Source organism: Triticum dicoccoides, chromosome 3B (genome assembly GCF_002162155.2).
Source record: "Triticum dicoccoides isolate Atlit2015 ecotype Zavitan chromosome 3B, WEW_v2.0, whole genome shotgun sequence".
Taxonomy (NCBI): Eukaryota; Viridiplantae; Streptophyta; class Magnoliopsida; order Poales; family Poaceae; genus Triticum; species Triticum dicoccoides.
Window position 1 is genome coordinate 146,152,304 of NC_041385.1, and position 12,746 is coordinate 146,165,049.

Here is a 12,746-nt window from a genome sequence, read left to right on the forward strand (position 1 = left end):
AAAAAAAAAAAGTGCCACTGCCACCTCTCTGGCCACTTTCCAAAATTTGAGGCACAGCGCGCTGGACACAATGGACCGGACACAGCTTTGAAAAAGCGCGCTCTAAATTTCGAGATCCCCCAAATCCCTCCCCTCCCCTCCCCACCACGCCACCAACCCTAACCCCAGTTCGCTCTCCCCGCCGCCCCTCTTTTCGCGGCGCCCCCCTCCGTCGCCTTGGCCCTCCGCCGCACTCCTAGCTTCCACGAATTCGGGCGCCCACCCGGCGCACCATCTAGATCCGCCCCTGGTCGCCGAAATGGAGGGCAAGGCGGTGGGCTTCTCGGCCGCCGACTGCGGCGCCGACGCGGCGGCGGACGATTTCAAGTACATCACCGGGATGAGCACCATCCTGGTGGCCACCATCCAGGAGGTGAAGGATCGGGTCTCCCAGATGGAGTTCATCTTCTGCAGCCAGATCTTCCCGCACTTCCAGGCCAAGTCCAAGATCCTCCACGCGCGTCTGGCCGATTCCACTGCCACGAGGGAGGCCGAGGATGAGTGGCGGCAGAAGGAGGCCGGCCTGCTGAGCCAGCTGGAGGAGCTCAACCGCGGGAAGCGGCGCGCGGAGGATAGGCTGCTGCAGCTGGAGAGCTCTCTCGAGGAGATGCGGGGGATGCTCGTGAACGCCGACCGGTTGGCTGCGGAGCACGATGCTGAGAAGAAGCAGCTTCTGGGGAGATTGGAGGAGGAAATGAAGAAAGATGAGGTGATCCACCGGCTCGAAAGGGAGATCGGGGAGAAGGACGCTGAGATGTCAAGGGTGAGGGGGAGATTGGAGGAGGAAATGAAGAAAGACGAAGTGATTCGTCGGCTCCAAAGGGAGATTGGGGAGAAGGATTCTGAGATATCAAGGGTGAGGTGGAGATTGGAGGAGGAAATGAAGAAAGATGAGGTGATCCGCCGGCTCGAAAGGGAGATTGAGGAGAAGGCTGCTGCGATATCTAGGGAGAGGGGGGCATTGGAGGAGGAAATGAAGAAAGATGAGGTGATTCGCCGGCTTGAAAGGGAGATGGGGGAGAAGGCTGCTGAGATTTCAAGGGAGAGGGAGGCCCATCAGCGGCTGCTACAGCAGTTGGAGTTGAAGGATAAGGATATTCTTCTTGAGCAGAATAAATTTAATCACGCGACGACACAGTACAAGCATCTCAAGTCTGAGCACAACTATCTTCTTGGAAAGATTGCGGAGATGGAAGGCTCCAAGATTGACCAGAATGAAGGCTCCAGGATTGACCTGAATGAAGGCTCCAAGTCCCCTGTGAACCGGAAGGCCTCTGGAAGTCCTCCAAGTAAGAGAAAGCTAAAAGGTACCGTCCTACAACTTCTCAAATTCTTAGAGCTACTTAAGTTTTCCTAATCACAGTATTGTTCCTGTATTACTGCTAGACTTTAAGAACAATATAAGGATCTCTATCTTTTGTGCAAATATGATCAATGATGCATTATATTCTGATGAATGCCAATTCGCTAGTATCTCTTTTCTGTCAATCCTGGCACATAACATGGGCGTGTCTTAAATATGTAGGAGTTACTGATTGGATATCTCTGTTCACATCTCACTTGTTTGATTTCCAGATTCTTAGAGCTACTTGAGTTTTCTTATCCAGTATCACACTTTTGTTTCAGAATTGCCGCTATAATTTAAGAATCTTATATAAGGATCTGTACTTTTTTGTGCAAATATGATCAATGGTGCATATGATGTCCTGATAAATGTCAGTTTGCTAGTATCTCTTTTCTGTCAATCCTATCACCTAACATGCACATGTCTTAAATATGTAGGAGTTGCTGATTCGATATTGTTATTAACATCTCAGTTGTTTGATACCCAGATTTGCAGGACACGAAAAATGAGAGCATTCAGGTAGTTTCTAAGACTGAAGACCAAAAGAATTCTCCTAGTTCACGTGCGAAGGCCCAAAATGCTACCTCTGCCAGGAGCATGTTCAGTAACTCGCGCCTTTGTCTACCACCTCATGCAACTAACCCTCCGCACAAAAATGCTGCTAGCACTTCAAAGACAGAGGCAAGCCACCCAAGTCTACACTGGAGAGAAACTCGTGTGCGTAAGGAACCAGGTGTTGTTGATCCACATGATGATTTTCTTGATACTCCTCTGGAAGCTGTAAAAAATACGATCAGGAACCCCACAACTAGAGAAGAAGCACTTGCTCTTGCTGCCCCTCCTCCCCAAGATATGGACTTCAATAACTCAGATGATGAGACTCAAGACATCAATATTGTCGCTCAGGGCCTCAACAACATACCAGTTCCCAAGCAGCGTAGCTCGATTTCAATCCATCCACCGAATAAAGATTTCAAATATACAGAACCTGTAAGAAAGAAAGCTGATCGGGCGAATCTGAAAGGTGTTGAATGCAAGCAGTGCAAGAAGTTCTATGATGCTGTGCTTCCTGATGGCCGTGTAAATGGTGATGGTGCTACAAGTATGAGGTGCGAGCATCATGATGGTGTGTCTAGACATAGATACAGGTATGCCCCTCCATTGACACCCGAAGGGTTTTGGAACATTGGATTTGAATCAGAAATGTAACACATAAAGCAGGAGCCAAACTTCTTTGGTGTACAGTGTCTTGTCACAGCATAGATCCTCGGTTACCCCTGTATACTGTCAATGGTGCAGAAAGCTCATGTTGGGGACATACACGTCATCATTAAGGTTGGTGATCATTACAGTGTCAGTTTGTGGAGGATAGATAATAGTGTCAGATTGTTCAGTTCTATGTAAATTCAGAAAAGTTGAACAGTTGCTTGTTTTCTTATTTACACTCAAAAGAAGCAGCTTTCTTGCCCTTAACGATGTATGTAATATTCAGTGGTGAATCAACTTTGTTGCCCCCGAGAAACAATTCAAAATAACATGGAAGGAAGCCACTGAACCTTTTACAGTTGTACTTAAATTAATGGCCTGTTGCTTCTGCTGTTTGCAGTTATTTCAGTATATGCATTACAATATATGACATAACAACAGTTTGGCATTTATCTGCTGCTTACATTAAAACATGTAGCAAACTCAGGATCTACTTACATGTTATTGGATCAGAGAGTTTGTGTTTGGAGTTTTATCGAGTAGGTGAATTTGTAAAACATATTTTGTTTTCACAATGTGACTAGTATCAGCGCTTGTTCTCAGTTTATCTGTAGCCATCTTGTGTAAAATCCACTGAAGAATTTACCTTTTTGGGGTGGATTTGCTTCAGAATTGGCTCTGCCCTTACCAGCTTGTCCATTTGATCCTGAGACTCAGTTCCAATTCAGGACAGTTTTAACTTGGGTGGTTGCATCGTGTGGTATATCATGAAACCATGTAATGAAAGTCTTCTGGTCCCTCAATTTTCGTGTGCTCCATTGGTGCTTCTCTCTTATCCACACACTCATCTTAGATATTTTCTCAGCTGTTTCCTACTCCCTCCGTCCCATAATGTAAGACATTTTTTGACACTAGTGTAGTGTCAAAAAACGTCTTACATTATGGGACGGAGGGAGTATTTTATAGTCTTGATTGCCGGTAACTGCTAAGTAGAGATGGCCTGCTCTCGATGCATCACTTCTTCTGCTATTGGTGTTGTTGTTTCTTACTTGTGTCTTTGCCGAAGAAAACCATAGGCACCAGGATGTTACTTCTTTTCCCACTCTCATCTCCAACCTATACACCAAACTGACACGGATTGGAGGCAGAGCATTGCAAATTTAGAGCGTTTGTCTTGACTTGTTCTGAACGCTGGTTGTTTTGCCCTGTTTAAAGGATGGCAATCAACAAAGTCACAAAATCACGAGAACCTTGTTCATCAAATAGTGGTGCTCATCTTGGAGCTTGGGTCAGAAGTTTGAGTTTGGAGTTTTACAGAGTAGGCGAATGTGTGAAATGTGTTATGATTTCACAATGTTGCTAGCATTAGCGCTTGTTTTCAGTTTATCTCTAGCCAATCTTGTGTCAAATCCATGAAGAGCCGGCATTTTTGTGGTCAATGCGCTTCCGATTTTGCTCTGCCATTTCCAGTCTGTTCGTTTGATCCTGAGATTCAGTTCCAGCTCAGGACATCTTTATCTCAGGACAGTTTTATATTCTTGATTGCTGGCATGCTCTCAATCCTGTATCTCTTCTTTTATTATTGGTGGTGTTGTATTGCACCAAACTGTCATGGATAAGATGCAGTGCATGGCAAATGCCAGAGCCAACATACCTGCGAGCTCGTCTGAACTTGTTCTGAACACTGGTAGTTCTGCCCTGTTTGAAGGATGACAATCGACAGAGGCACAAAACCACGAGACCCTTGTTCATCAGACAGTGATAGTCACACAGCATTTAAGATCACAGTGTACATCAGATGATTCAAGAGTAGTATTGCAATTACTAAAACCCTAAACGAATATGCTGGAGGACTAGGAATATTCTCCTATGTAATTACCGTCATACCAGTAGGGTTAGAGGAAAAGCAACACTAGTAAAATGCCAATGACATGCATGTAATTTCTTCAACTATTTTACTATAAATAGAGGAGAGGTGTAGCCGTCATGAGAAAGCAGATACCTTGTTGCTGCTTGGAGATGCGATGTGACCATAGATCCAGGTCATCAATGATCTTCTTTAGCGTGGCGGAGCTGTGAAGGTCTTCACAGCGAAAGGCCTTAGCATTTCGTGCATCCCAAATTTTCTAAAGAACCTCCAGCAGAACAAAGGGCCATAGGGAGTGATCCAAGCCATGCGAGAGGCATCAGTCCCCACATCTCGTGGATGGAGGAGGTCGAGGGCGATGTCGATACTTTGCCAAATCCTGTCAGAGTAGGGGCATGAAAGAAATGTGGTTGGCGTCCTCGATGTTGTCCAAGGAGTGTGAACAGTTCACATTGTTGACGATATTTTTGAAGGCGAGGTTGGCGCAGGAGTTGAGGCGCCCACAAAAGAGCAGCCAAGCGAAGATCTTGACTTTGGTAATATTTGCTTATGATAATTTCGCCGATTGCGGATCCCTGGAATGCTGATTTGCTTGGTCTATCCACTGATGACTACAAAACCCAGAAGTCGGCCAACACTCTCATAGCTTGGATGGTTTGGAAAGAACACAACGTGTTTGTCTTGAATGCTACCAGCAGCTCCATTAGCCAAGTCTTTGGTAGGGTTATCGGTGAGGCAAGATGCTGGCAGGAGGCAGGCAATTGCCAGCTAGATAGATTATTCCAGCCTCTTTTCTGCACCCTTTTCTCTTATTCAACCCTAGATTGTATTTTGACGGAAAAGCAGCTTTGAGTTGTTTTCATTGATGTAGAGAAGTAAAGTTGAGAATAGTTACAGATCAGGGTTTATTTATATTATGTCATTTTACCAATTTGATAGTGCATACAGCACATGAATTCATGATGTCTATTGTTAATTAGGCATACCTGTTGTTTGGCCAGGGCCAGACGTTATCCTAACATCAATCATATTAGCCTTCTAAATTATATTACCTCATTTCCGAATTATAAGTCGTTGGGGGAGTTCAGTTTACACTCCCCCAACGACTTATATTTAGGAACGAAGGGAGTAGTTAATATTCCCTCCGTCCGAAAAAACTTGACCTTCAAATGAATGTACGTAGCATCAAGTTAGTGATAGATACATCCATTTGAGGAACAAACTTGGGACAAACTTTTCCGGACGAAGGGAGTAGTTTGTTTGGCACTTAAAAACTATCTTTATGATTCTTTCAAGTTGGGACACCTAAGATTACCCCAATTCATAAATCGTGGTTCTGTCAATGTACATTGTTATGAATACAGTAACAACATCCTATAATAACACTTACACCAATTACAAAACTGAAGAACAAAATAGAGGTTTAGTTTTTAAGCAATATTCAGTACAAAAACAACACATGATGTGTAAGGATCTAGCGTAACATGTACAAAAAATGATGAACTATGCATGAGCCACAAATAATATGTCAGCTATGCCATCATGCAAAACAATATATTTCCTCCGTTCCTAGATGTAAGTCCTTTTAGACATTTCAAATGGACAATAACATACAAATGTATTTAGAGTGTAGATTCACTCATTTTGCTCCGTATGTAGTCACTTGTTGGAATCTCTAGAAAGACTTATATTTGGGAACGAAGGGAGTAACAATGAACATATATGTCATAAAAATAAAACGGTGAAAGTTGCATGTCAATATGCTTGCTCCGTTCCTAAATACTCCCTCTAAATATTTGTCTTTTTAGAGATTTTAAATGGACTATCACATACGAGTGTATATAGACATATTTTAGAGTGTAGATTCACTCATTTTGCTTCATATGTAGTCACCTGTTGAAATCTCTAAAAAGACAAATATTTAGGAACAGAGTGAGTATAAGTCTTTTTAGAGATTTTAATATGAACTACTCCGTTCGTCCCAAGATTTTTGTCTTAGATTTTTCTAAATACGGATGTATCTAGTTAAGCTTTAGTGTTAGATATATCCATATCTAGACATATGTAAGACAAGAATTTGAGACCGAGGGAGTATATATGAAGCAAAATGAATGAATGTAAATCTAAACTACGTCTATGTACATTCGTATCCGTATGCAGTGTAAATTGGAATGACTAAAAAGACATATATTTAGAAAGGAGTATATCGGAACGCAGGTGGCGAGGAAGGCGAGGGCTTGGCGGGCAACGCGTGTACGCGAAAAGGGCTAAGCGAAGTCTTCAATCCCGGATAAGAAAAAGTCTTCATTCCCCGCTGTCCCGCGGCCGGAAGGCCCACCGCTGCCGTCGGTTGCAGGCCCTGCTCGCCGGAGCGCAGCTCCACGCGAGTACGCGACCACGTCCAGCGACTGACTCCACTCCTGCTCCACCGCTCCCGCCGTCGCGATGCGGCGGGACCTCCTCGCTCGCCCGTCTCGTCGTTCGTAGACCAGGCGTGCGCAGCGCCACCCCCAGTGCAGTCAATCTCGTCGGCTGATCGTTTCTTTCCCTGCGGCGGCAAATCAATCTACCCGCGGTTAACGCGACGATGACGCGGTGAGGAGTGCAACGCGGAAGGCTGGCACCCGCATTGTTCTGCGCCCGCGGCCTGTTCGACGGAATTCCCAGCCGGGGCGCCTCACGGTGGTGGTTCGGCTGCCAGGGCCGAGGATGCCCTTGCGGGCGTACGTAGGCATGCTGGCACGCGGAGCCAGGCCTGACGCGTACACTTTCCCGCCGTTGCTCAAGGTGGTGGCGGCGGAGCGGGGCGCCGTGGCGTCGGCTGCCGGAGATGCTGTCCTCGCGCATGTGGTTAAGTTTGGGCTGGAGCTCAACGCCCACGTGGCAAGCTCGCTGGTGCTCATGTATGCAGCCAGGGGCGACGGCGTGACTGCGCGTGCGCTACTGGATGTGCAGCTCGCCAGAGGTGGCGGCACGCCCGTTGTGTGGAATGCGCTCATGTCCGGTCACAAGAGAAGCAGGCAGTTCAGGCTGTCATGCTGCTCTTTCCAGGATATGGTGAGGGCTGGCATTGTGCCCACGCCGGTCACCTACATCACGGTGCTGTCAGCATGTGGCAAAGGCAACGACGTCCTGCTCGGAATGCAGCTGCACAAGCGCATCATTGAGAGCGGGGTGTTGCCTGACCTCAAGGTGGAGAATGCGCTCGTTGATATGTATGCCGAGTGTGGCGAGATGGAAGCTGCTTGGGATTTGTTTGAGGGCATGCAGGTGAGGAATATTGTGTCCTGGACGTCGGTAATCTCTGGGTTTGTAAGACTAGGTCAAGTTGATCGAGCCAAAGTACTGTTTGATTGTATGCCTGAGAGGGACACCGTCTCATGGACTGCAATGATTGATGGTTATGTACAAGCTGGCCAGTTCCGAGAGGCATTGGAGATGTTTCGTGAGATGCAACTTAGCAAGGTGAGGGCAGATGAGTTCACCATGGTCAGCATAGTCACGGCATGCGCGCAGCTTGGTGCTTTAGAGACAGGGGAGTGGGCTAGAATCTACATGAACAGACATGGGATCAACATGGATACTTTTGTCGGGAATGCGCTCATAGACATGTATTCAAAATGTGGGAGCATCGAGCGTGCATTGGACGTGTTCAATGAGATGCACAGTAGAGATAAATTTACTTGGACCGCTGTTATACTTGGTCTTGCAGTGAATGGCCATGGTGAGGAGGCTATCGATATGTTTGACAGGATGCTTAGGGCGTTTGAAGCTCCAGACGAGGTGACCTTCATTGGCGTTCTCACTGCCTGTACTCATGCTGGCTTGGTTGAAAAAGGACGAGACTTCTTTCTCAGCATGACTGTGACCTACAGGATTGCTCCTAATGTGATGCATTATGGATGCATGATCGACCTCCTTGGGCGAGCTGGGAAACTAAGAGAAGCATTGGAGACAATAGGTAAAATGCCCATGAAACCCAGCTCTGCAATCTGGGGGACCCTGCTGGCAGCTTGTAGGGTTCATGGTAACTCAGAGATAGGTGAATTGGCAGCAGAACATCTCCTTGAGTTGGATCCAGAGAACAGCATGGCTTACGTCCTTTTGTCCAATCTGTATGCAAAATCTAATAGATGGGGGGATGTCCGGTGGCTTAGGCAGGTAATGATGGAGAAAGGAATCAAGAAAGAGCCTGGTTGCAGTCTTATTGAAATGAACGGCACAATTCACGAATTTGTAGCTGGCGATAGATCTCATCCTATGAGCGAAGAAATCTATTCTAAATTGGACAAGGTACTCACGGATTTGAAGAATGATGGGTATGTACCTGATGTAACCGAGGTCTTTGTTCAAGTCACAGAAGAAGAAAAACAAAAAGTTCTTTATTGGCACAGCGAAAAGTTGGCTGTCGCTTTTGCATTACTCGTATCAGAATCCAGCATGACAATAAGGATCGTGAAAAACTTGAGGATGTGTTTGGACTGCCACAATGCAATTAAATTGATCACCAAGTTGTATATGAGAGAGATTGTTGTGAGGGACAGGACACGCTTCCATCATTTTAGACATGGACTCTGCTCTTGTAAGGACTATTGGTAACTCATCATGCATCGATGATGTAAAACAAGGTAATATCAGTTGTCCTAAAGTCTGAGTGATCACTCAATGATTAACAAGCATTTTTCATTTCAAATGATGCACTGGCTGCAAATCTGTACTTCAGAGGACGAAGTGGTAATTAAAACAATGTTCTCACACCAATGGAAGCCATACATGTTAAGTTCTCATTTGGGATCATCCCCAAACATCTTGGTCTAATTTTCTCTGTTGCCGAATGATGATTGTTATATTGACAGTTTGGCGCAACTTCTATTCAAAGAAAGGTGAGTTATTGCATGCCATGCAATCTGTATTCTTTTTGCTGGTTAGATACTAGTAAGTTTTGCTCTGCTCCTCTGAGTGATTTGTTGTTCTTAGACTGTTATTTGAGAGAGGTTCCAATTTAATTCTTATATTTTATTAGTCCAAAGGAATTTGTCTTGTCTTCTTAATTTTCTTTCACCAACATGTGATACATGATTCACTGGCTCTGCAGAAGTTTCAGTGGGGAAATTCTTTCAGTAACATTATTTTACTTCTGGCCTGAAGCTGATGATCATGTTGCAACAGCGTTCTGCCATTCACTTGGTAGCAAATCTGGGTGTCTGCTGAAGCTTTACTGTTTGGTGCTTAGTGAAACCAGGTTCGTTCTATTTCCACCAATCTGCAGCTTTCATATGTTCAATCCCGTTGCCTAGTTGGTAGTTGAATTTGTAATGAACTCAAAACATTGACCTGCTTTGATTGTAGAATATTTCACCATGCTTGTTCATAGTTGCTCAGTAAATCTTGAAACGTTTTGTGGAACAGCCACTCTATTTAGACGCATTTATTTATATCATGGCATAAGTTATTCACACATCCTTGTGCCCACAGTTGTTAGATACCTCCGTATCAAAATATAAGACGTTTTTGCAGTTCAAATTGAAGCGCGAAAACGTCTTATATTTTGGTATGAACGGAGTAAATACATACTTTTATCCGAAAAAATATATTTAGAAGGTTAAAGTGCATATTTAGCAGGAATGTGGCACCTGAAGTAATTGCTTTCCTCATTAATCTTGAGTTTGGCTCTCCTCAAACCTTTTTTTAGGATTAGGATGGGAGAGATCCTTGAAACTTAATGTGCATCACACTACTCAGTCAAACATAAGCTTCTAATTTCTTGTGCGCTTTATGCTGGTTCTAATTCCTTCTTTTCTTTCGATTATTCACCTCGAATTACCTCTTGCTTTCAGTGTCAGTTTTGATTGTGTGCATACATTTTATTTACTTTTTGCCCTTTTCTAACCCTTATTAACTCTGATGAGCTAGTGGGAAACAAAGGGAAGGGAAAACATTGTGTTGACTGCCATATAACCTGTATAAATCAGACTGTGTGTAACATTATGCTGACTGCCATGGAACCTGTGTAACAGTATGGATAATCGATATTGCTGTCAACTCATTTGGACCATGCCTAATCTCTAAACAATTAGGCCACCACCAGTGACCCTGATACAAGCTACTGGTTATTTGGAAAATAAAGTTCTTTATTAAGTTTACACCATGTGCATCAACCACATGCCTTCGTCTTGTTTCCCAATTCTTGAATCAGTAGCTTAATGTTGTTATATGAAGAACCTTCCTCATCGAAAGCCCTCCTTGCCTTGATGGCACAGTCTTTTGCTCTCACCCGGAACTGCTCTTGAGCTTTCCCCTCATCCATCAGGGCGTACACTGCTCTCTCCACATCATTTCTTGTAAGCATAGCCTCTTTGTGTTCATGTCCCCACCGTGTAACTCCTTCCACTCCAACCTCCAGCCCAATGTTCAGCACATCCACCACCAACTTCTCGTTTGAAAACTGCTCCGCGAAGTGTGGCCATGTGATCATGGGCACGCCTGCACAGATGCTCTCTATTGTTGAGTTCCACCCACAGTGTGTCATGAATCCTCCAATGGCTTGGTGCCACAGGATCATCACCTGTGGTGCCCAGCCTCTTATGATCATGCCTCTCTCTTTGACGCGTTCCTCGAAGCCATCTGAGAGCCATTCCTCAACTTCTGGAAACTTATCTCCCGCTTTGATCACCCAAATGAATGGTTTCTTGGTGGCTTCAAGTCCCAGGCCGAGCTCGATAAGTTGCTGAGGTGCAGTGCAGGTGAGGCTGCCAAAGCTGACAAAGATCACCGAGCCTGGCTTCATTGAATCAAGCCACTGCAAGCACTCTGCCTCATCTATCGGCGCCTTGTTTCCTCTTGCGGCGATTGTGTTGCTGTTTTGGTGGCAGAGGCACATTGGCCCGACCGTCCATACTTTCTTCCTTGTCACCTGCTCAAAGGATTCGATATGCAATGTCTCCAGCTCTTTGAAGCTGTTGAGGACCACGCCATCGCATCTCAGCTCCTCTTGATAGATCTTCTCACGAATTTGCTCCATGCCTGGAATGGGAATGCGTCCAGGGCATTTAGCCTTTGCCAACTCCAGTGGTGTAGGGAACCCTGGGATCGTAATGAGCTCATTCTCATCTGTGACGTGTTTCAATAAGTTGTCGCGGAAAATGATGTAACTGCAAGATGGTAATAGTTGTTAAAATTGCATAAAACTGCAGGCTTAAATGTCAACAAACTGCAATTGATCTGCAAAACTAAAGATAGTAATAGCAGTTAATTTGCCCGGTACAAAATTAACTGCTCACGGGATTTCCCTCTTATGATTGTACCTGACAAGGGACGAGAAGCCACAGAAGCCACTAAAGGCGAGCCTCGGGATACCAAGCTCTCTTGCGACGTCACCGGTCCACCAATGCATCGTGTCAGATATGATGCAGCTCGGAGGCGACTGTTGCTGCTCATGGAGGTGTGCCTTGAGCGGCTCCCGAAGCGTGGTGCATGCCTCCAAGAAGTTCGACAGCAGATCCTTGGATTGGATCATGTCGACGTTCTCACACCCGTCCGGTAGGCCAAACTCGGCTGCCGGGAAATGGAGCTCCACGAGCCGGACCGCCAGGCCTGCCTCCTCCACGTGGGCGGCAAAGCTTGCCAACCTGGACGCGTTCACTGGCGTGGTGATGAAGGTGACCTGCGCGCCGTGCTCGGCCAGCAGGCGTGCCATGTCGGTCATGGGAATGGTGTGACCCTGCGCCATCATCGGGACCAGCACGAAGTGCACCCTTGCGGAGCCGCTCTGGCCATCGCCGGACATGGCTGATTTGGCTTTGTCAGCGAAATTGGTGGAGTCAGTCAAGCTGGGAGGAAGCAACACTACCGTTCGGCAAGATGCATGCCACTTGCCACGATCTGTTGGAAGCAACGCAATGGGATGGTAACCGTGGCGTATAAATAGCACCTGGTCGTGGCGGAAAATGCTTTGGGCTGTATTTCTCAGTTATTTCGTATATTTGCTGTTATAAATGCTCGATCTTTCGTATATGACCAATGATCTGCTCATCTATTTTTTTGCGAAAAAAAACTTCCAATCTATTCATCTATTTGCTATTATAAATGTTCAATCTTTGGTATAGCATAAATCTATATCTATACCTACTAATTCATATCTATATCTATATATACCTTATACCTTACTAGCACATATGCCCGTGCGTTGCAACGGGTTGATGTTTGTGCAACTATAATGTGGCACATCACCGGATTCACTACAAAGAACATGTTGCAACGCAACATCTTTCTACAAAATGAACATAAAAA

At 45.4% G+C, this 12,746-nt stretch overlaps 3 protein-coding genes across 6 annotated transcripts; 2 read left to right on the top strand and 1 right to left on the bottom strand.

The window, feature by feature from the left end:
• Positions 1–124: 124 nt before the first annotated feature.
• LOC119275228 (protein gamma response 1-like) lies at positions 125–2,934 on the top strand. The gene is made up of 2 exons (XM_037556033.1): positions 125–1,346; positions 1,872–2,934. Exons 1-2 carry the CDS (start codon positions 299–301, stop codon positions 2,591–2,593), a joined length of 1,770 nt encoding a protein of 589 aa, XP_037411930.1. The 5' UTR covers positions 125–298; the 3' UTR covers positions 2,594–2,934.
• A 3,775-nt stretch (positions 2,935–6,709) lies between these two features.
• Positions 6,710–12,525, top strand: LOC119275229 (pentatricopeptide repeat-containing protein At2g29760, chloroplastic-like). Of its 4 annotated transcripts, XM_037556035.1 has the most exons (4): positions 6,710–9,085; positions 9,181–9,340; positions 9,553–9,699; positions 11,770–12,525. In XM_037556035.1, exon 1 carries the CDS (start codon positions 7,167–7,169, stop codon positions 9,054–9,056), a length of 1,890 nt encoding a protein of 629 aa, XP_037411932.1. In that variant the 5' UTR covers positions 6,710–7,166; the 3' UTR covers positions 9,057–9,085; positions 9,181–9,340; positions 9,553–9,699; positions 11,770–12,525. The 4 variants fall into 4 exon arrangements, with proteins under 4 accessions (XP_037411932.1, XP_037411931.1, XP_037411933.1 ...); XM_037556034.1 differs by having other exon boundaries at positions 6,710–9,340; XM_037556036.1 differs by having other exon boundaries at positions 6,710–9,340; positions 9,627–9,699.
• On the bottom strand, positions 10,612–12,243 carry LOC119275231 (UDP-glycosyltransferase 73D1-like). The gene is made up of 2 exons (XM_037556038.1): positions 11,762–12,243; positions 10,612–11,608 (listed from the first exon to the last, which is right to left on the bottom strand). The coding sequence occupies exons 1-2, from the start codon at positions 12,241–12,243 to the stop codon at positions 10,612–10,614; spliced, it is 1,479 nt and encodes a 492-aa protein (XP_037411935.1).
• Positions 12,526–12,746: the final 221 nt, after the last annotated feature.